Source organism: Heterostelium album (assembly GCF_000004825.1).
Source record: "Heterostelium album PN500 unplaced genomic scaffold PPL_scaffold13, whole genome shotgun sequence".
Lineage (NCBI taxonomy): Eukaryota > Evosea > Eumycetozoa > Acytosteliales > Acytosteliaceae > Heterostelium > Heterostelium album.
Genome location: NW_008805075.1, coordinates 1,002,012 through 1,025,995, shown reverse-complemented (window position 1 = coordinate 1,025,995; position 23,984 = coordinate 1,002,012). Strand labels below are relative to the sequence as shown.

At 33.8% G+C, this 23,984-nt stretch overlaps 4 protein-coding genes across 4 annotated transcripts; 1 reads left to right on the top strand and 3 right to left on the bottom strand.

Annotated features, from left to right (window-relative positions):
- Nucleotides 1-119: 119 nt before the first annotated feature.
- Nucleotides 120-8,453, bottom strand: PPL_11517 (uncharacterized protein; the record flags this gene model as incomplete). Its single annotated transcript, XM_020582268.1, has 8 exons — nt 120-185; nt 367-5,539; nt 5,618-6,392; nt 6,462-6,681; nt 6,757-7,228; nt 7,304-7,538; nt 7,708-7,856; nt 7,936-8,453. The coding sequence occupies 8 exons, from the start codon at nt 8,451-8,453 to the stop codon at nt 120-122; spliced, it is 7,608 nt and encodes a 2,535-aa protein (XP_020427571.1).
- Nucleotides 8,454-9,220: 767 nt separating this feature from the next.
- On the top strand, nt 9,221-12,376 carry PPL_11516 (uncharacterized protein; the record flags this gene model as incomplete). The annotated part of the gene is made up of 5 exons (XM_020582267.1): nt 9,221-9,346; nt 9,428-9,885; nt 9,947-11,195; nt 11,255-12,038; nt 12,369-12,376. 5 exons carry the CDS (start codon nt 9,221-9,223, stop codon nt 12,374-12,376), a joined length of 2,625 nt encoding a protein of 874 aa, XP_020427570.1.
- A 96-nt stretch (nt 12,377-12,472) lies between these two features.
- Nucleotides 12,473-13,378, bottom strand: PPL_11515 (carbohydrate-binding domain-containing protein; the record flags this gene model as incomplete). Its single annotated transcript, XM_020582266.1, has 2 exons — nt 12,473-12,913; nt 12,971-13,378. 2 exons carry the CDS (start codon nt 13,376-13,378, stop codon nt 12,473-12,475), a joined length of 849 nt encoding a protein of 282 aa, XP_020427569.1.
- A 626-nt stretch (nt 13,379-14,004) lies between these two features.
- Nucleotides 14,005-22,257, bottom strand: dymA (dynamin like protein; the record flags this gene model as incomplete). Its single annotated transcript, XM_020582265.1, has 8 exons — nt 14,005-16,067; nt 16,399-16,636; nt 17,746-17,880; nt 18,069-18,902; nt 18,983-19,354; nt 19,451-19,539; nt 19,626-21,681; nt 21,895-22,257. The coding sequence occupies 8 exons, from the start codon at nt 22,255-22,257 to the stop codon at nt 14,005-14,007; spliced, it is 6,150 nt and encodes a 2,049-aa protein (XP_020427568.1).
- Between the last annotated feature and the right edge of the window lie 1,727 nt (nt 22,258-23,984).

Sequence of the window (23,984 nt, the reverse complement as noted above, 5' to 3'; positions counted from 1 at the left end):
ACTAGTATTTATAATAAAAATTTATTATTCCTCATTATTTTTGTTTAGTTCTTTATCCATCTGAGTTATTACATGATTTAAAATAATATAAACTGTTTTCCATGTTGGTTTTTCCAGTTCTATAATATCGTTATTAAAACTTTCGTCATCTGTGCTGGTACCAATAGATTTTCCAATTGAGCTGGCTGTCGACTTGATATATTTCTTCAAATAGGAGATGGCGTTGTTCAAGCTGTGCATCATTGGATGGATACCAAGCCACCACAAACAAAGAGAGGCAGCTTGATAGTAGTGCTGATTCTTGGAAAGCATTGCAATGGTGAATTCAATGGATGATTCAACTTCACGTGATTGATAATTATTTACATTATTAAAGTTGTTGTTGTATAGCGTAATAAGATTGACCAATGTATCGTAGAGTGGTGTGTCTACAAACATATAGGTGAATCCACTTGAGTATATAATTTGGAATAGCTGTTGGTTATTTTGAATGAATTGGTCGAGATCGTTGTGACACTCTGGTGTATGGTGATGTGGACAATAAGAGATTGCCGATGAATCGATGGCAGTCTTAATAACAAAAGTATTCTTAGTGAACGTAAGCAGATCGTTTACTGTTGAAACTTGGATTCCTCTATAGTTGGAAAGTATACCAAATTTATAGTAGATAATGTTGTGGGTGTTATTTAGTTTCTCCAAGATCTCCAATTCCTCTGACTTTTCCATTGGATATTGCTTGATTTGATCGAGACGAATGCGCAAGAATTGATTTACAGCCTTATTGTTTCCCTCAAAGAAGGGGATGAATGCCAAGAACAACTTGAGCCAACAGTTATGTAAAACATGGATGCTGGTATCAGAGGATTCCGCATCACTCTTTTGTGCGTTGCTCCACATCGCCAGAAGATCCGACAGGTATGAAACATGTTGGAATGTATCACTGTTGCTAATCAACTTGTTGAATAGTGGAATAGCTGATTCGGGCGTGGTAATCTCCATCTCCTTGAATGTAACATCTGCACTCTTCCATGTTTCCTTGATGATCTCCTTTGTTTTGTGTTGCTTCACTTGGATGAGATCTTGCTCCATCCAATCTTGATGAGAACGGTCGTAGAGTGTTGGTGTAGATTTGAGTATCTCGAAAATGAGTATTCTACACTCCATTGGCTGGTTGGTGTCATAGGCAAACTCTCTCAGTTCCTCAAGGAATATCTTTTGTTCGGAATGCCATTTGGTTCCAGCTTTGAAGTTGTCAATGATTCTCTTGATCGATTCTGAGAGTACCAACTGTTGAATATGGTCATTCGATTGTCCGAGTTGTTCGAGAAGGTTGGAGATCGATGTTTGGTAGTATTTCAATAGAGAAGCGATGGTATCAGAGACATCAGTGCTTCCCTTGATAATCTGATAGACTTGTTCGCATTGACTCGGTGTAATCTCCAGATTCTTTTGAATCAATGTCGGTATGATCGTGTCGAGTTGTTTGCTGTTGACACTCTTGATATCCAAGCTGTATTTGAACGCTTCAATGAGTGCATTCTTGTAGTTTTCAATGATATTCAAAGACGAGAGATTGATCTTTGGCTCGAGATGTTGTAGCTTATTGATAACCTCCAAATGGCTGAGCAGTTGCTGAAGTTTGGCGAGTAACTCTGGATTATCTGTAACTTGATCAGTGTTGGTGACTTGTTTGAGTGCATCGATACGCTCTTCCATTGTCAAACGATTTGAATAGTCACCGTAGGCAATCATCTCATAGACTTCGACGAGATCGACATCATCCAGTTGCTTACGATACTTTAGTACAACCGAGACAATGTCTGTATCAGCTTCTTCGTGTTGAATGATGTTGTTTATGAGTTGACGATACATCTTGCTAACAGTGTAATTCTGTATCAAATCGACATCACTTCTTATATTCTGAAGAATATTAATAAGATTACAACAGAATGCAATATTCTCTTCACTTAGAAGTGATTTCAATCCGTCTACATATGGATCATACGATGTGTTCTCGATTAACAACTTAAAGTTGAGTGGTTTGTAGATCTTGTTGATTGTGTTCTTTGGTGATTTCAACAGTGTCAACAACTTCTTTTTGTTTCTATTGGCAACCTGATACTTTTGATCTCCAGTGTCAAATCTACCGAGTAGTTCATTGAAGAGTAATAGACGTTCATAGTCACATCCATCGATCTTGTCGAAAATGTGCTGTATCAGATGATGTTTAATAGCAGACAAGCTCGAAATGTCCTCGTTGGTGAGCAATGTATTGGTGAAACCGGATCGATCTTCGATAATCTTCCAATGTACATGTTTCTCTAGAACCTCTTCTCTTGTAATACCATATCGACTCGCCATTGACAATGCAGTCTGGAAAGACTTGGCGTCGTTTGTCATTGCGAATTGGAATATAGTATCGCGTTTATAAACGGGATCCTCTTTGAATCTGTTGAAATCGACATTGTAGTTGACCTCTGAGAACTCCTTGGCTTGAATAGAGTCGAGAAGCATCTTGTGATACTTTTGGACGTTCGAAACTAGGTCTTTGGTAGCACTGTCACTGTCTTCACCGGGTAACGATGCCAAACCAAATGCAGACTCAATTACACTGGCGACTGAAATATTGAACAACGAGCATATAGAGTTGGGAGTGGTACTTGTGTCTCGAGCGGCAACAGCTGAAAGCAAGCGCAACGAATAGTAGTAGCAAGCCAGCCGAATAACACGCTCCAGACTCGTCTGATACTGTGGATTCGATTGAGAGCTTTCCACCAGGCAGCCAAACACTCTGTCAACATGAGACTGATCAGCAACCGACAGATAATAGGAGAGTGCATTCTTGAGGAATCCATGATGAATAGCATACTTTGAGAGTAAAAGCAATATCTCTTGGGTTGATTCAAAACGAACAACATTCAAGTTGTCATCTTGAGTATTGTGATTTGATGATCCAATGAACTGGATCAATTGTGAAAGATGGAACATCAACTCGTTCTGTTGTTGGTAGAGTCTGTCTGATGCTTCGTCATTGTCGTCGTCGTCATCTTTGTCATCACAATCGATACGGTTAATCAAAGTTGTAATTGATTCAAGCGATTCAGAGAATGGTGGTTCCAATCTAATTTCCGATGGTTGTTCACTTGCCAACTGTTTGATGTATTTGGCAAGTTCATTTTCGTTGCGCATTAACTTATCATAGACGCTAGTTTGTTCACCATTTTCATCGACCGACGACTTTAATTGCGAGATCAGACTGTTGTCTGCAACCGACTGGAATCGTTGTGAACTCTCTAAAATGTTGGAGCGTAACTCCAGTTCTTGGTAGGCTTCGAGGAATCTTGTAAGATCGTCTTGGTCACAGTAGACAAGACAATAGGAGAGCAACTCCAGACGCGGTTCCAAATGACTAAAGTGTCCGTCCAATGCTAAGCTTGAACACACTCGATAGATCTCTTTGTACTTTGAGGGAATATTCTTTTTCGGTTCGGACATGAGCATCTTACAGATACGGAATGCCACTGAGAAGTCTGATAGCTGAATAGCTTTTCTTGCTAGCATTACCTCCACAATGATATGGTCATCTATAAAAAGATCGGTGGTATCAACATCCTTACTCAAATCACGATCGACCCAATCGCAGAGTAATGCTGACAAGTGTAGAATCTCTTCGACATCCTGATAGGCATTCTGACAACTATCGATCAAAGATTGTATCAATTCAAATTTACCTTGATTCTCTCCAAACAACGATTCCTCTTGTCCAATATCTAGTGAATGAGTTGAAGATTGTTGTTGCTGCTGCTGTTGTTGCCCAACTCTTGGTGATGTTTTACTCAAACCTTTATCAAGAATCAAACGAATTTGAAGTGGAATCTTGGAGTAGTGGAACTTGTTGGTCATGATCTCGGTTGCCTTCAGAAGATTGAGCTCACGAACAATCCTTTGAGTTGGTGGTTTAATGAGTTCCAAACATAACTGTGCCTCTGCCATATTCGGTGAGTTATAACTCGATGCAGAGTTATAGAGCTCTTTAGCAGCGGCAACAACCAGCTGCTCCACTTTATCCGGTCCACAGCCATCGAAATACTCACGCGCCAAAGAAAATTTACCTTCGGCCAGAGCAAACTTTACAATCTGACAATAGAGAACAGTTGAATCCACAGAGTAAAATACAATTTGTTTGATATCGTTAAAGTCGCTAAACATCGATCGATAGTTTGCATTCTTCCATTGCGATTTCTTGGCGTGGCGACATAGCTCTTGGAGAAGCGACAAAGCAACTTCATCGGAACGCTCTTTGGTATCTTGGAAAAAGGAAATCGATTTGGTTGCATTGTATTTAAGCAGTATCTTATTGGCGCGAATATAGCGCGAGTAATCGGAGCGTAAGTTCAATAGTCTCTGGGTGGCTGGCGACAATCCACCGACAACAGAACGCTCGGGTAGATCCGCTATGATTGCTTCCATGTGAGAGAGTGAATCGCCGTTGATCAACTGGACATTGGCAATACTGTTGAGTGCAATAGATAGAGTCGATGCAGAACCACATTGATCCGGTTTGTTTTGCTTCAAAGTCGTGATGTAGTATCTCACCAGTCCAATATGATTGTGCTTTGCTTTGTCGACAAAGTAATTCTCCAGTAGATCATCGAAGTCCGCTGGAGGATACAACTCTTTGAAAGTATCCAAACGATTGCGAATATTATTGTAGATGGTATGACTATTGGAATCATTCAAGAGCAACGCTAGTTTGTTTTGTGGTGACAACGTTTGATATCGATCCAACGAGATATCGGCATTGGTATCATAGATGATAATTGATACCTGTTGAATCAAACGATTCAATTCGTCCAGTGACTGATCGGTCACCTCCTTCTCTTTAATACCAATGGTGATGAGTGACAATGCATTGTCAATCTGACCTGATTTCCTATCGATTTCCAACGCTCGCTCGCTATACCACTTGGCAATATCTTCGGTTGTCAGCACACCGCTTGGCAGTGAAGTAATCAAAGTTGTCTCGTCGAATGGCAGCTGTACGTAATCCATCGCATAGATATCGTTGACTTTATCGGTTCCTCTGATATCCTCGTAGTCTGATTTCAACGAGTTGACCAACATCTCCTTGAGATAGTTGCTATCGGTATGCTTCTCATAGTCGAAACCCTCCAATACATTCTTGTAGATGGAAGCACTCTGACACCAATCCTGTTCAAACGATTTCTTTGGTGTCCAATAGTTGTTGGAATCCGGTAGCAACTTTTCATATTGTGCCGGATCGGTCGTCTCTGGAATCATCGATAGAATCTGCAAGCGATATGGCAATATAAATCTACTGTAATAGGTAAACAACACCTCGATAGCTTTGAAGTGTTCAGAGTTTGCATACTCCATCGCTGCCAACACAAGATTACATCCTCTGAATCTCAAGAAATCTAAAGCATCAAATGAAGTACCATAGATCTCTTTATAAACAATCAATCGATTCAAGTAATTTACAATAATATTTCTATGAACAATTAAATCTTTATGTTCCCTAAAGTTGTTTTAAAAATAAAAAAATATTGTTAATACAATTTATATAGATATAGATAAATAAATAAGATAAACATACTTTAAAGATTCAATAGATGAATTTTCATTGATGATTTTACTGGATTTCTCTAATGCGTATTCAAGTAGGAGTTTGGTGGATTCGAAATTCAATGGTATTCTATTATGACACTCCCATAGTATCCAATTGAGATCTTGTACTTTCGATAGATATGACTTGATAGTATCGCTTGATACCTGTGATTTCGACCATCGCTTTTGATGAACCAAGTCTTTATCCAAACCATAATGCTCAGCGATAATAATGGCATTGTTATATTCCTTCTGAGCGACTTTAGCTTTGAACAGTTGTTCTGGTGTTGTCGATTGGAATCTAATGATTCTACGTTCAATCTGTTGGGTATTATTATCTTGATCATTCAATCTCAATTGACTGTTGTTGTTGTTACTGTTGTTGTTGTTGCCGTTTATATTTTGATTACCTTCAATACGTTGAATATTGTAATCGAATGGATCCTGATCATCTGGATGATCACCATAGAAATACCTATAGATATATTTGTAGGCTGCAACTGAAGGACGTCCTATCTTCTCGTGGAGATACTCCTGTGACAGAGCAAAGAACGACGGCTTCTTGTGAATCGATCCACTAGTCTCTAAAATAAAGAATCTTCCATTGTGTGAACGTGTTAGAATAGGTGGTTGCGTAGATGACACTGTCTCTGGATCGTGTAGCAAACAATTCTCACTCGTCAACATTGAGAATATAACAAATTCACCACATCTATTCGCTGCAATAATCTGATCGTTAGACCACCATGAAATATCGACAACATCTAAATAATAAAAAACAACAATATTAGAATTGAATTTAACAAAATGTGTTGTTGTTTAACCAAACTTACTTTTGGAAGTAACACTTGAAGGTGCAGAAGATGATCGCTCCCATATTCTCTTGGAAAGTGTTTCGGTTGTCCATATTTTAATTGGTTTAACATTCGACTGGTTACCGCTACCGCTAGTCGATGAAGCGAGAGCTGCTGTCGACAAAGGAGTATTCCATAGATAGATAGTTCCATTTAGATCCAATCCTAGAATCTGTGATCCATCGTTTGAGAAACTAATCTTGTGAAGAATAATTCCAGGGAAATAATCACCAAATATCGATTTCTGGAGTTTGTTCCATAGTTTTGTTGTTACATTATGTTTCTGTTGTTGTTGCTGTTGATTATGTAAGTTAATTTGTTCAGATACAGATACAGAATTTGACATTCCACTGCCGCTGCTACTGCTACCGCTACCAGTTGTTCCATCAACAGAAGTATCGAAATCAACACCGGTTACAGATGGTTTGTTTAACAAACGGAAATAGGGCTCCTCATCGGATAACTTCCAGAACGATACGAATGGCTTGATAGAACTGCCTCCTTTCGATTTCTTTGATTTCCTGTTACCACCGATCGCCAAGATATCGGTGGCCTGACAATAGTCCATGCAACCAACCTCATGATGTATTCCTTTCATATCGATTGGTAATGTCGCTGGATTACAACCGTCACTCAACACCGAGTCTTGCGAGTTGTTCACCGGATGAACCGTAAACTCTTGATTCAACATCGGTATGTGGAATCTTCTTAATATCATATCATATCCCATCACCAACAATTCAAAACTTAATTGATTGATTGTTAATATGTATATATTTGGATGTATATGTCTACACTATTATTATTATTATTTTACTTACCATTTAACTAGAGATCTTTGATTCGATAGTAAACAAATTGAGTATCTAATTGCAAGATCTACTATTCCATCTTTTGGATTCAATCCTAACATACTTGGCGATAAAATGTTAACAGTGTTTTCGCCTTGAATCGATATGATATAGATTGTACATCCACTCGTTGAGAATGCCATTATTGAATTGTCAGGACTGAAACATAGTCTTTGCCATTGTGATTCTTTATCTGCTTGGAAATCTATTTAATTATTAAAATGTTTGTTAACATAACTAATACTACTACTATCATAAATATTATAATACATACAATTCCATCTCTTTTGAATAGATGAAAAGTTATCATTTGAACTTCTAAATACCAGTGATGAATTCTGTGTGTTTGCGAGCATTGTTCCATCGTTACTGACTAATAGCTTTGCATTCGGTTGTCTTGTATTGTGAATGTGTAGAGGCGATAGCTTTGACTGTCTTGGCTTTGATCTGCTTAGAAACTGAATACTCATCAACGGTAATCTCATCAAGAAATTGAACAAAGTAATAGTACTTTTCATATATCCTTTAATAATTATATTAATAACCATATATATATATACATATTTATTTAAATTGATTGCTATTACAAAGTAATCTCTTACTTACTTTTTCTTCTAGATGAAACATATTGATTATAATACTCTTCATTATCTAATTCCTCTTCCGATGGTAATTGCTCGTCTGTCCATTCTGGATCTACGAACCAAAGTGTATATAATATCTTCTTTTTCTGTTGTTGTAATATTAGTTCTTGATTGATATTGTTATTATTATTATTGTTGATACTATTATTACTATTGCTGTTGTTTGTCGAGGAGGATGCTGTAGATATGCTATTATTATTATTATTTATATTATTTGATCTTATTTGTTTGATTGCTTTTAAACTTTTATTAAGAGAAGATGTCGATCTCGAGAAACTAGATTGGTGATCATCACCATCATCATGTGAATCATCAGAATTGTATACTGATTCATCCGATTCGATATCATCTATAAAATTATTACTATTATTATTATTATTATTGCTTATTAAAGCTTCATCTCTATCTTCATTAGAATCATCATCGTCATTATTATTATTATCATTATCAGAATCTATTATCTTATTATATGACATAATTAATAAATAAATTAAATAAAATATAAAAATATCCCTATTTATTTGAAAATAAAGTGACTATCTAACTTGTTATCTTTTTTTTTTTCCTTTGTAATAATAAATATATATATATATATATGACCAAAATTATAATATTATATCTTTAAAATTAAACAGTCATTCATTTGAAGAAAAGAAGTTCACAAAAAAAAAAAAAAAAAAAAAGTCAAAAATTAATTTTGACCAATTTTTTTGTTTGATTATTTTAAAATATATTACTTCAAGGTTGAAAAATAGAAAGTGGATATATATATTCAGATCGTCCAGATAGATACAACAATGAAGATTCTCAAAGGATGCAAAAAATAAAATGTACGGAGTAGTGAAGCAGCCACTCTACCAGTCAAACGTCACTCTTCAATTCTTTAGATCAGAACACATTCCTAACATAGGTGGTTATCGAACAGTGGGAAAGTAGATCAACTCTTACAAATACAGTCTGGCTTGTAGTAGATTTACCATGCTGTCGATAGTCAACACTTCTTTTAATTGGGTACTAATTTTTCAACTTTGCAAGGCTCTTCTTAAGTCTATTCAGTGAAAATAAGGTAGATGAAAACTTTTCATTCTTTGAAGTAAAATTTTAATTTTAAATTAATAAATTAGTTTGAAATTAAAATCTAATTAACGCGTTTGTTTTGTTCAGTCTAACTTTTCTCAAAAATCTCTTTAAATACAAGTTTTATAATAAAAAAAGAAATCTATTTTTCAAAAATTTATTAATAATGACAAAGAATAGTTATCGTTACTATTTACCGATCTTTAGAGATATTATTTGTAAGGAAAATCATAAACATGATTCAGTAGTTTGTCGGTACAATGACTTCACAATTCTAACGACAGTTCTTAATGTATGTTAATCAATTTCTTAGCTTTTTATTTTTATTTATTTATTAAATAAACCTATACTTATACCTACCAAACATTTTTAGATGTTATTTAAATATGATAATGGTGATTTAAAAAACCGAAATGAGATACAACCAAGTGACGAACAACTACGACAATTGAAATCAACGTTTATCGATTTCATCACTAACTTGGAACCGGAATCAGAAAAATATGAAACTATTATCCCGTATAACGATAGTATATATCAATCAAATATTATGAATTATTTGAAATCATTTTGTAATCACAATGATCTCTATCGACTTTTCTGGCTCACTTGGAAACATTGCAGAACCGAGTCTGCAAGATATTTCTTCCCTGTATATTCTAAATTGAATGATTGCTTCAATATCGAACAAGAGGTTGTTGATTTGATCAATAGTGGTTGTACCGAACTTGCAACTCATACAATACCAATCCCTCAACTTGTAGCAGCAGTGGTCAATTCAAATCCTGCTAGAATATCAGAGTTGTCACACCATCATATTGATGTCTTCAAGTAAGTAAATCGTTTAGGTCTTTTCATCTAAGAAAGAAACTAACTTTCAACTATTGTATAGTTATTTAAACGGTGATTGGAAATTTGGATTTGGATTTGGTTCCCATATGAAAATCTTTAATTTATTCAAAGAGTATTTCGAAAGAGATAAAGATAAATTCGATTGTCAAAGGCTAAAGTCAAAACTAAAACAAATGAATTCACCTTCCTCCATTGGTTTTAAAGCAGATTTCGAATATTTGTATTCAAGTTTCAGCAGCTTCATTCCTTCAAAGATAGAGCTATTCTTATTGATAAGTTCGACTATTGAGATCGATTCTGCAGTCAAAGTAGCATCTATATTTGAAGATAGCGATTTACTATCGGATGATTTTGTTTTGGCATTTGATCAAGTAACTGACAAACCAAGAACTATCAAGATGCTCTATTTTATAGAGATCTACAAGTCAAGATCATTGGCATTACCAAAGAATATATATTCAATTATGTATTCATTTTGCACCACACTTCAATTGTATGGAGAATCATTAGAACCAACTCATCAACTATTAGCATTGGAATCATTTTTATATCTCTATGGCATCAACCATGACAATATACTTTTATCAAAATTATTCAAAATGCTCATGGCATTTAATTCATTACCAAAAGAAACAGTCATTTCAGTTTTTAAATCATTCCAACTACTCTTTGCAAGGATCTTCTTAAGTCTATTTAGTGGAGATAAGGTAGCTGACAACTTTTCATTCTTGAAAACACTTGCTCCACACATTTCACTTGATATCTTTGTAAAAGAGCACTCGTTGCTATATCTCAATTCATATTGGATAGAGTTTATAATGTTGACAGAATCACCGAGAGCAATAATAAACAAGATTATGAAGAATGCAGGATTCTATCAATCGTACACTCTCAATGATACAAACATCAAATTGTTATTGGAAACCGATAATATTGAATTCCTTTCATTATATATCGAAGTTTACTTTGAGCATTTGTTTTCTGGACCATGGAATATCTATAGTTTTGAAAACATTGTTGAAAAAGGACTCGATAAACTTTTGGAAAGAGTTCAAAATATCAAACCAGAACTTCTCAGAGAAATGTTCTACAAGATACAACCGCTACCATTCACCAATATCATCGTTGCATTAAAGGGTTTCGATTGTTTACACAAATACTTTCCTTCACAATCGATCGAGAATAACACCAGCAATGACAATGTATCACTTCCAAAACTTAATACTCTGATATTGAAAGAAATATTTAGATATTTAATTTTAGATAAGAATACAAACTCTCAATCGATTGTAATGCTTTCGACTGTATCCAAACAAATCCACCAAATATGCTCGATCATCATATCAAGTTATCCAATCAAATCGATTACCATTTCCCAAAGAAAATCAACATTGGCACCAAGTATTGTTTGTTCAGAAATCCACCCTTACATTTGACTGCACTCGAATTTAAATGCGTACCTGATGGTTTCAAACAAACATGTCTTGACAATCTTGTTTCATATTCTCTGAAGTTTGCAACTACGAATTCTTTCAACATGCGACTAATCAATGCAAAGAATCTCAAACACATATCATTCATTGAAGTTGAAGACTACAACATGAATGGTTATGGTAAGTTCCCCCAGTTCTCTAATAAGATATTTTGTCATAATTATTTTATGGAGGATTCTTGTGGAAATACAAGAGACAAACCATTCTCCTCCGAAGAAATGGAGAATCATTTTATGTCAATATTCCTCAAACACTTTGACAATGATCAGTTGGAATCAATACGTTTTGTAACTAGAAAAGAATATGAAGATGATGAAACACCTAATACTCAATCAATGGTTCATCTATCACTCTTGATATTATCGAAATTCAAACAAATGAAACCAAATGTTCAAATCAAATGTAATCTTTCAACTTGTGCTGCAAATAGACTGAATCTCGATGGCCACGATATGATAGATGAATTCGAAGACGTCTACCGACCAATCGTAACTAAACTCAAACACCATTACGAATATGATGATTTTATAGTTCCATATAAAAAATGGAGTAATCTAACAAAGTTGGTGGTCATTGAAGGAAAAGATTTCTCAGAATTGCTCGCAAATTCACCTAAACTCTATTATATCAAACTTCTCTGTAATATCATAGATGTGAATTCTCTAGAATCAGTCAAATCAATACCCAGTATCACGAAACTAGCAATCAAATGTGAAATAATCTATAACGATTGGAGTGGAATACCTAATACAAGTATCAAATTTATAAACACCTTATTTGAAACATTAGATCATCCAGATTACCAGTCGATTAGGTGCATTAAACTCTTTTTTGAATACAAAGGTGAGGAACCAGAAAGACCAAATTTCAAAAAAATATAGCAATAATCAACCTAAGTCAACTTGAAAGAAATCTTATTAAACTTTTCAAGTTTCGACCATTTGACAATTCATATTTTAAATTTATAAGATAAATAAATAAAAAATCTATTTATTTAGTTATTATGTTTTTATATTAAAGTGTATTGCATAGCCATGTTGAGTGTTAATTTCATGATTAGATGGTTGGATTTTTTATGAAGAAGAGGATTTTACTGTGAATACTGGCTTGGTAGCTAATTTGGTGATGAATCCAAATGTGTATTTTTGACCTGCACCAATTCCAGCCCATGAAGGTAAAGTTAAATCACCATTTGGAAGTGACTCTACATTCCATTTATCTGTTGGCTCAAAGTTTTCATGTGAGAAGACCAATGTCTTGATATCGGTGGCGCCATTATTCTTAATATCGACATTATATTGTGAGAATTCATCATCACCTATCACCCAAGTATTGATCAAAGTGAAATCAAAGGTAAAAGTAGCTGGCGATCCAGTGGTCGATGATCCAGTAGTGGCTGATCCAGTAGTGGCTGAACCAGTGGTGGCTGAACCAGTGGTGGCTGAACCAGTAGTTGATGGAGTTGAGCAACTCTCACCGAAATGAAGTTGATCACACTGATCGCTAATCTTCAACTAATTGTTTTATTTGGTTAGTTATGTTATTAGAGATTTATTGAAAATTAAACTTACAATAAACGAAAGATGAATATCGTTATGATTGAAACTAATGAGATTTCCAAACTCCTCAAAACATCTCATGTTGTACATGTTGTCACCAGCTCTGATCGAACCATTGGAGTAGAGGTTGAAGGTATCGAAGGAAGTAGATCCACTGACGAGGAATGGTTGGTATCTATTTTTGGCATCACAAGCGTAGGAATCACTAGAAAGGAAAGCTACCTTTCCATTTTGAACTAAAACACCATTGTTGTTCATCATATTTCCTTTGAAACTGATATGAGTTGCACCAGATGTCAATCCACTTCCAGCAATCATAACACACTTGCTGGAACAACCAGTGTTATCGAAAGCACTCTTGATTAAAGGTTTGCAATCAATTTCACCTCCCAAGGCCATGCCAACAATCATTGCTGACATTAATATAATAATTGATTTATTCATATTCTGTTTCAAAATTACAATAGATTGATTATGAATGTATAAATATATATTGTATAAATAATAAGTTGTTTGTATTTAATGTGAATAATATAATTGTATATTATATTATTTGTTTATTTGTTTGATTTTATACATTTTAAACTATATTCTCTCTGCGTATTTATAGACAAGTAAAACATGAGAAGTTCAAATATTAACTATCTTCTATATATAAATAAGGAAATTAAACATAGAATATTTATGTAGATGATGTGAAGTCACAAAATCAAGAGAAATGCTATGATGATAAAGTACTATGTATTATTATTGTCATAGCTATCTTTATTGCTCTAGATTTTAATTTCTCCTGTGTGTTGGATTTTAAAAATATACTTTTAAAGATTCGGTTTCGTTCATGTGTGTGAACAAAATAAATATAATTTATACATTGTCACTTTAAATTAAACCCACTATTATGATGAATCTGTAATCTAAAATGATTATTTGTTTGATTATAGTAGCTTCTATCTATTTAATTTAAAAAAATAACAAAAGAATTAAAAAAAATAATAATAAAATAGTTTTAAATTACAAAAAAAAAATTATAATATATATTTATTAATTTATTTTGAAATGCTAAAGTCTCTGATTTCGTTGATGATTTCGTTGGCTTTTCTTAATACATCGATCATTGCTTTGCATGATTTTCTCTTTGAAGAGATTTGTGGGGACTCTTCGAGGAGTTCATCGAAATATTCTTCTCTGTAGAGGGCACCAACGAGTTCGTTTTGAATTTGCTCTTTCGATTGGTTGACCAAGAAATGCATGATGGACTTTGGTACAGTGTCTTTGATGTTCTTTTTTACAATATTGAAATATGATAACAACAATTCACGAATCAACTCTGTCTCGAATTGCTCTCTGTTGGAGAGGTCCTCGCTTGCCTTGATCACCGATGGAACCTGCGACAACTTGTTGCTATGGTAGTCATTGTAGTTGGACGATGATTTGTGTGGGGTGTATGGTGGGAACAAGTTGTTTGAATTTTGTTGGTTTTGTGATTGTCCATTGCTCTGTTGTGCAGAGTTTGGATCTGGTGAGGCACCTCTGAAGAACGATGAGAAGTAACCCGACTCGTTTTGTGATTTGTTTGGTGCTGACTTTTGTTGTTGTTGTTGTTGTTGTTGTTGTGGGACTTGTTGGTTGAAGTTGGGTGGTGGCTTGACGTTCGATGGTGGTGGAATATTTGGGTAGCCTGGCTTTGATTGGGTTTGTGGCAACCAGACTGGTGGATTGGAACCTTGTTGGTTGGATTGCTGTTGTTGGTTCGATTGTTGTTGGTGTTGTTGTTGTTGTTGCATGGCTGCTTCCTGTTGTTTTTGTTTCTTCTCAATGAGCGATTGGAAGATACCGTCACCACCAACGAAATCTGGATGTGAAGTGTTGATGTAGGCCAACTCGATCTTGATGAGATGTTCAATCATTGTCTTGGTTGGCGATCTATGTTTCTGAAGCAAGTTGTTGACTACCTCAATGACACGCGACTTTAGGTTTTGGAATCTTGACAACTCCTTTGCCTCCAACTGACTGATGATACGCTGCAACTCGTCGTAGACCAACTCGACACACTGTGACGATGGTTCTTCAAGACGACCGACTTGCTTCTTGACCAACATTTCAAACGATGCCTCAGGGATGAAGAGGGCGGCACGTGGACCGGTTGCGTTTTTCATGGCGGTTCTAATGTCGTTGAGTGAAATACCGTCCATTGGGTCGATACCGTTGAGACACGAGGCAAAGATGTTGTCAAAGATATAGCTGATACGAGCACCACCACACAACTCGTTGGTGGAAAGTTCAGTGAGCTTACCGTCGATGGCGTCTCTGTAGTTGGACGAGAAGATGGTGATGATCTGAAGTAGTAGAGCACCCTGACTGTTCTTGGTGTCGTAGAGTGGATCACCGTACGAGGAGAGCTCTGTCTGCATCTCACTGAGCATCTTGCTAACCTTGATCTTCAACTCTGGCAAGCAATCACGGATGTGGAACATCAAGAGTTTGTTCAAAGTCTTTGAGAGATATGCTGTTCCCGAGCGATTGGCGATCGACTTGTAGATTGGATGATTCTTAAAGTAGAGGACTTCGCTCTTGAGTGACTCTCTGATCGATTTCTTTGAGATGATGTCCTCCTGACTACGATTGATTACACCGACGAATCCGAGAGTGAGAGGGATGACACGACCAGTGAGTACGTCCATAGCGTCGGTACCCTTGTCCATGAGATCCAACTTTGTAATGACACCAATGGTACGCTTACCATCGGGGTCGACTTCACGCGCCAACTGGAGAGCGTCCGAGTTGGCAAGATCAGTGTTGGCTGGGGTGACAGCCAATATAATAGCGTTTGGTTTCTTAATGTATGCCATAATCATTCTACGGATTTGCACTTCGATATCTGTTGGTTGATCTCCGACCGGTACCTTGGTGATACCTGGTAAATCGACCAAAGTCAAATTGACGACATGTGGCGAGTAGATCTTCAAGTTGATCGGTTGAGCAGAGATACCCTTATTTTTACCTGTCAATCTGTCAGTGTCCTTAATAATCTCTTCTCTAATCTCTGCAAAATCATAAAACATATCATTTGGTCTATGTAAGAACTCTCCCCATTCTTGTGTTGGAACACCTGCATTATTATTAATTTTTGTATTTAAAAATAGCAAGGTTTTTAAAAAAAAATGAAAAAAAAAAAAACAAGAAAAAAATAAAAAAAGTAAATTGAATTTTCAATTATGATGTGTGTTTGGGAAATAAGTGTTGTGTTGTTGTGTTTTGAGTTATACAATAATAATGTAGTATATTGTATTGTAAATAATAACAATATTAATAATAATAAAAGAAAATAAAAGAAAAAAGATATTAAAAGTAAGAGAATGAATATGAATGTGAATATAAATATAATTGAATTAGTTAAATGTTTTAATTGTTGAATGAATATTATTGTTATTGTTACATACCATCATCAGCAAGTGGCAAATGAGTCAATTGAAGAATCAAAGGTCTTCTGGTGACAATACCTGAACCTCTTGGAAGGAAGTCTCTACCAACGATATTCTCTAATACTGAACTCTTACCAGACGATTGACTACCGACCACTACAATCTGTGGTAGATCCAATGGGTCCGATCCCAATGTATTGAAAACATCTTGTAATTTATTGATAACAGGAATTAATTGATCCATATCTAATAAACTCTATATATAATATATAATCTCTTCTTCTTATAAACGTAAATATAATAAACAAGTTATATAAATATAAATATAAAATATATAAACAAAATAAATATCTATTTAAAATATATATTAAAAAAAATATCTTTTCACACTTATGTGTAAAACTTTTTTTGAATTAAACTGGGAAAAAATTATACTATGTGTGATTATAATATAATACAATAATACAGTAATGATAATGGTAATTTAAATAATTTATAAAACGACTTGCTTGATTAATAATAATGCAAAAAAACTTTTAAAAAAAGGTTTGTTTGGAGTTTTTTGAAAATAAAAAAAAAAATAGAAATTTAAAAAAAACAAAAAGTATTAATTTGTTTGGGTGAATTTTAAAATTGAAAAAAAAAAAAAGATAATAAAAGATATTGAAAAATATATATAAAAATTGGTAATTAAATAAAAAAAATTAAATAAAATAAATATATAATATTAAAGATTGTTAGAGTATTTTGAAAAATCTTATTATTATATTTGTCTTTGACAAAGCAATATTTATTATTGAAACAATCTTAATTGTAATGTAAAAATTAAAAATAAATTAAAAATAAATTAAATTTTTCAAAAAAAAATTAAAAAAACAATTAATTAATGGTCTTTGAAAAGTTTTCTGCGAAAATGGGGAATACACCTAGTTTTCTAGTAGAATAGAATGCATTTTGACAGTCAGCAAATCAACTTGACAATTCAATTTTTCAGTTGGTAAAGTAATAAAACAAGTGGTATTTGATGACTGTGCATACCACACAAATACAAACTTTTTTTTTTATTTTTTTATTTTTCGTTTCGTTTCATTTCAATTATGGTGGCATAGAATCACAATTATTGTTATTCTAATTTTTCAGGATTCCTAAGATTGGCAACGCAACAACTGATCTTTCTCTATTAACAATTCTTTGGAAATAGCAAATCAATTTTATTTATTACAAATAATTTATTTTCTATGTTTGGAAGTACACCTTGTAAAATGTCTGATGTTGGCCCATGTGAACAAAATTAAGCAATTCCAACGATTCAACCAAACTCATCTGTCTTTACTTAATCCAAGTGTTAGAAGTTCCACCAAACACACTACCACCATCTCTTATATCTTGTATTTTGAATAGACCTCTACATGTGAATGTATTCCCAAAGGACTTAACATATCTTATTGGTAGAGATATTATAATCGAGAATGGATTACTTCCAAATTCTAAAAATTCAATCTACATAGGAGAAAATCATTTATCGTGATAAAACAGGTAATACTACACTCTCCTATGTAGATTGAATTTAAAACTCTCCTAAAAAAAAAATTACTGTTTCGTGGATAACAAATTTTTACTGAATAATAATGTAAGATAATTTAGCTTTATTTCTCCGAGGTATTGATTGAGGTTGACGATGTTGATACACTTGATGACATTCTGTTGTTTCTTGATTCTTGGACGAGTTTCATTCTCTTCTCTCTGAGTGACATCTTACCGGATTTGATACCGAGATCACCACTGCTGCCACTGGAGCTGCCATTGCTACCACTGAGAGTGTCACCACCCATTGCATTGCCGGCAGCCTCAACATCGGATGGCGAGTACTGACCGGATGTTCTCTGTGCAAACTGTTGTTCCAATTTCAACTTGGTGTCGGCAACCTTCTCGATGACCTTGGATGTGATACGCTCTTCTTGCTCTTTCTCTGCCTTCTCGGCCTCACGTTTCTCAGCGAGAATAGCGGCAACCCATTCGTCTCTGATCTCACTGCTGTACGCACAGATAACGATGCCATCTTCACTGGATGTCGAGATCTTCAGTGCGTTGGTGCAGCTGTTGGTGTCTTCGAGTGTTCGGATTCTCAGTTTGTGAAGACTGTAGCTCGACTCGAACTGCAGACGAATCGTCTTGGTCTTGCCAAAGAACGAACCGGATTTCGATGGACGTGTCACCGCGAGGATATCATTGAACAAGTAGAGAACCAGCGGTGACTTCTTTGACTTGGTCATCACCTCGTAGAACTCACCTTCCTTGACGAATCTTCTGTGTGCCTTGACAACCGACACAGTACTGGATGGCTCAGCATCCAACTTCTCTTGAATATCGGCTAGTTTCATTCTATTCTCTGCAGAGATCTTTGCTTGATTCATCTTCTCGGCAACTGTATTCATCGATACATATGCTTTCTCCAACGATTGATAATCTGGATGTGTTGGCCAAGTATGACTAATCATATCTTTTAACAAAAGACTGTATCTCTAAAATATATAAAATGAACAAATATAATAAACCAGTTAGTTAATCTACTATGAAACAATGGTAATAGAAGTTAACTTACAGGTATTCTTTGAATTGGTCTAATTAGATAGTCTTCTAAACCACGCAGTTTAATCTCTTCGTTCTTATCTTTGATCTTGTTGAGATAGGATTTGAATTTCGGTTGTTTCTTACATTCATTCAATACCTCCATCGAGACTTCGTAGTTGATAGAGTATTGCGAGTAGATCTTCAAGAACGAGCTAAACTTGACAAAGATATCACCGATAAGAGTTTCAGTCGACCATGACTGTAGTCTTGCCTGTAACATATCTTGAATCTGCATGTTAGTCAAAATGATACTCTCCAACTCACTAAAGATAGCTCTGATTTCTTCATCCGATATAATTGGTTGACCTTTTCTAATTGCTTCTCTTAAATCTTTTAATATATTCTAAAAATAAATAAATAATAATAATAATAATAAAGTAAACATTAATTAATAAACTAAATTATCTATTATTATTATTAAATAGAATAGTTAACATACATCTCTTAAGAATACTAAACGATTCAAATATTCAGTCTCAGTCTTTGCCATCTCCTGTGCAATTCTTTCTCTGTAGGCATTGTCACGTTCTTTAAATAATAAAAATAAATAGTTAGTTGATTATGAATATCAATAATATTTTGTAATGGTTATTGATATAAATGAAAATAGATACCTCTAATTCTTTGACGATTTCTCTCTAACCATCTTCTTGTAGCTCTTTGAATTCTAATGGCAGCTCTGATCTCGAGCGACGATCTCTTTTGTTCGTCTTTGTTGGTGGCTTCGCCAAGTGTTGGTGTTGATACAGCTGATGATGTTGGTGCCGGTGTTGTTGATGTTGGTGTTGATTCTACAATTTTGGTGGTGGCAACAGGTGCAGTTGGAGTGGACGCAGTAGTAGTTGTAGTTGTGGTGGTGGTTGTTGTGCTAGTAGTCAGTGGTTGTTCTAATTTTACAGTGTCAGGCTTGGTTATTGTTGGTGTTGTTGTTGTATCAGCAGTGTTGTTGGTGTTGTTGTGAACTACCGCTGAAGTGGTGAGTGGTGAGCCAGGTATTGGACTACTGGAAGTAGAGGATGTTGATTTTACAGGTGAGCCCAAAGTTGATCTCTGTTGTTGTTGTAGTATATTAGAGTGTTGATTAGTAAAAGAAGTCGTAGATATATTATTATCATTTTCATTATTTGAACTATTGTTATTATTAAAGTTATTATTATTATTATTATTGTTATTGTCATTATTAAAAGTACTACTAGATGGCACTACACTACTACTAAAACTTCTAACTCTATTCTTTAAAACATGATTTTGTAATACTAAAGGTTGATTGTCAACCTCCTTGTTGAGGGCGTTATTGTTACTGTTAATAGATGGTGAATTACTTCCACTACTACCACTGTTAGTTATATTATTATTGTTATTGTTTATAAAATGAGCTTGATCAACAAATGTTTGGGATGTTATTGGCCTGACAAGTGAAGCACGACTTGATACTCTCACAGTATAGCATGGTTCAAAGAATGAAATGCTTGCAAATTGTTCTTTTGGTTTATCGTTAGTATTGTCATTATTATTATTATTATTATTATTATTATTATTATTATTATTATTATTATTATTACTATTATTATTATCGTTGTTGTTATTGTTGTTATCTATTCCTAATAGTATAGGTGATGATATTTGTTGTGTAGTTGGAGTTTGACTTTGTACCTGTTGTGTTGGTTGTTCTTGTATTTCTGTTGGTTTTTGTATTGCTGGTTGTTGCTCGCTCTTGGTTGTTTGTTGTTGTTCTTGTTTTACTTGTTGTTGCGTTGGCTGTTGATGTTGAGGAATAGATATCATTGATGGTGTTGTTGATACGGATGAAACGGATTGGATTGATGGCGATGAACTTATTGGTGTTGTTGGTATTGTAGGTGTTCCCGATGTAGGTGTAGAGTTTTGTGTCTGGGTCTGTGATAGCTGTGGAGTTGACGAGCTTGAGTTTGTACTCGATAGACTGTTCGATGTATTCGATCGACTTGAAAGTTTAGCAGCATGCTGTACAACTCCATTAACCGGTAGTGTTTGTCTAGAGAGTGAAGTAGAAGAAGAAGATAACGCCGATGATTTCCACTTATTTAAAATATCTCTAAAGTTATTTGGTGTATTACTGACTGTTGTTGTTGCTGTTGTTGATGTTGCATCACTATTATTATTATTCGTAGTTGTTGGAGAAGTAGTAGTAGTAGTAGTGCTAGTGCCATTATATCTTCTAACATTTGAAGATGGTATAAAGAATGATTTTGAATGTGGTCTGTTGTGTTTATAATTATTATTCTCAAGATTACTAATATTATTGATTAGATTATTATCGCTAGTGTGATTGTGATTGTTGTTATTGTCGCTTGTAAAATTAGAAGTAGTATCTATGTTGTTGTTGTTGTTGTTATTATGATGATGATGATTGTGATTGATGTGATCGTTTACCTTTGGTGAGTTATCGGGATACATCTTTTTCTGATCGGCGACATGCTGAAACAGTTGGTTCTTGGTTGCAGCCACTGAAAAGTCGGTTGTCTGATTCTGACTCTTCTTGATGACTTCTTGTCGCTTGGTTTCACGTATGGTGAACTGTGCCAACAACTTTTCAGCTTCCTCCACTTCATTGTCTCGGAAATTGACTTTGCTTGGATCCAAAACTGGCCATTCAACCATGAATTCATATTGTGAATCTGAATTGGCAATCTATAATAATTTCAATAGAAGAAAAGAAGAGAAAAAGAGAGAGAAAAGAATAGAGTAAAAGATGGATGGAAAGAAGAAGAAGAGGAAAGAAAAAAATGAAATATTGGAATTGGTGAATTGGAATATGGAAATTTGAAAAAATATTATAAGAACGGTGGTGGTTATTGGTTGGTCGTGGTGGTTTTGTTGTTGTTGTTGGAAGAAAGTACTTACTTTACAAATGGATTCAAGACATTCGATGATACGTCGGATGTTGGTGTAGCTTGGATTTGTATTCTGGAGGTCGGCCAGCGCAAATCTCTTGTGACGAGGCACACCCATATCAGCGGAAGCCTGTAAAAAGAATGATATATTTTCGCTGTTCTTAAAGAGTACGGTTCGGCGTGGTGCGTTTGGTTCCGGTATGGAGATACGTGGCATCAGTGTTGGACTGATCGTTTGAATGACACGACACAGCAATACACCATCTGCCAGAGTCTCTATGAAATCTGTCTCTGGCAATTGCATTTCGAGCACCAACTCGATCCATCTGATCGCTGCCCTCTTTTGACATAAATAATGATTGGCTTTACTCATTATTATTATTATTATTATTACTATTACTACTATTCAATTATTATTTCTATCTTTTTTTTTCTAAACTTATTATTTTGCTTATTATCTATTTTCTATATATACAAAAATATGGGTAGTTGACTATTATACTAAACTAGATTATTTTAAAAAAATGAAAAAAAAAAAAGATATTAATTTATTGAAGAGGAAGTGATTATATGATCAAATAATTTAATAAATCTAACTATCTATTTCTTTTTCTTTTTTTTTATGGTTATAAGAAATTGATGACAATAATAAAATTGTTGTTGTCAATATTGATTGATTTGATTTGTTATGATATGATTGTTATTTTTTGTTATATCTTGATATTACAACAAGTGCAGTTATGATCAAAACAATTGAAGTTATGATTTTGATTATTAAAATAAATAAATAAAGTATTTATCTTCCGCTTTCAGCAGTTTTTTTTTTCTTTTTTCACAAAACTGTTTATTCGGGTTGTTTTTTGTATGGTTTTGGTGTGCTTGTGTGTATTTTTACTGATGATGGAAAAAAAGATTGTTTAAATGTTTTTGTAATAATAAATTGCATGATGGTATTGTCATAATTAGCAATCATATATCATTATTGTGGTTTGTGTGTTTGTGTGTTGATCATATAATTGATGATGAAAATGATGGTGATGAATATAAGATATGATTTTATTAGTCATCACTTTAATAATCAACAACAATAATATAAATAGTAATGATATTTTATTTTGATTTTTTGATTGTTATTGGATATAATATTACAAACTATTATTATTAATAATATTCATTTTTATTGGTTTGTTATTATTGTGTTTTTATTGAGATTAAATAAAGAAACTAATATTTTGATTAAAATCTATTAATTGGTTTCGAAACAAAAATAAACCAATGATATCTATTTGATTTGTTGATTGATCAGTGAAAACCACTATATATATATATATACTAATCATTACTATACTCTAAAATACTGGTATAACCATTTATTCATTCGCTTTATGCAAAGATTAATTTATTTATTTGCTATGCTAATAATATAGTGTTTTGTTTTGTTTTTTTTTTAACATACATTATTAAATTTATATTTTATATCTTAATTCTGAATTGATCGATTGTAATTAAATAAATAAATAAATGAATGATTGATTGATTGTTGTTTAAACAATATTAACAATAAAAAGTAATATTGTATGATATATTATTAGGATTTGATTGATAGAAAGAGGTAGTGGAATTGATTAAAGATTATTAATAAATCGTTAAAATTTTTTTTATGTGAAATAAAAAATCACAAATTTTTTAAAAATAAAACTAAAAATAGGTCTGTTGTGTTGTTGGGTTTTGTTATCATTAAAATTTAAGATATAAAGAATTAATTGAATGGTTATTATTATTATTTATTTAAAACACACCACTCTACTTTCTTTCACACCTACTCTTAGAAATAAAATAAAAATAAACTCACTCATAGCCTGTAAACTTATCTTTCATGTTCCCTTTTTAGATTTATTAAATTAATTGTTAACTATTTTTTTTTAATTAATTAATTCAGTTTATGTTTGTTATTATATTGGAATAATGTAATGTTTTTTTTTTAACATAAAACTGGTGATGATTAGGATATAAATAATTTATAATTTGTGACAAGTTTAAGTTGTACTTACTTTTAGAGGTGTAGCATCCTCTTTATCACCGAATTTATGATATAGATAG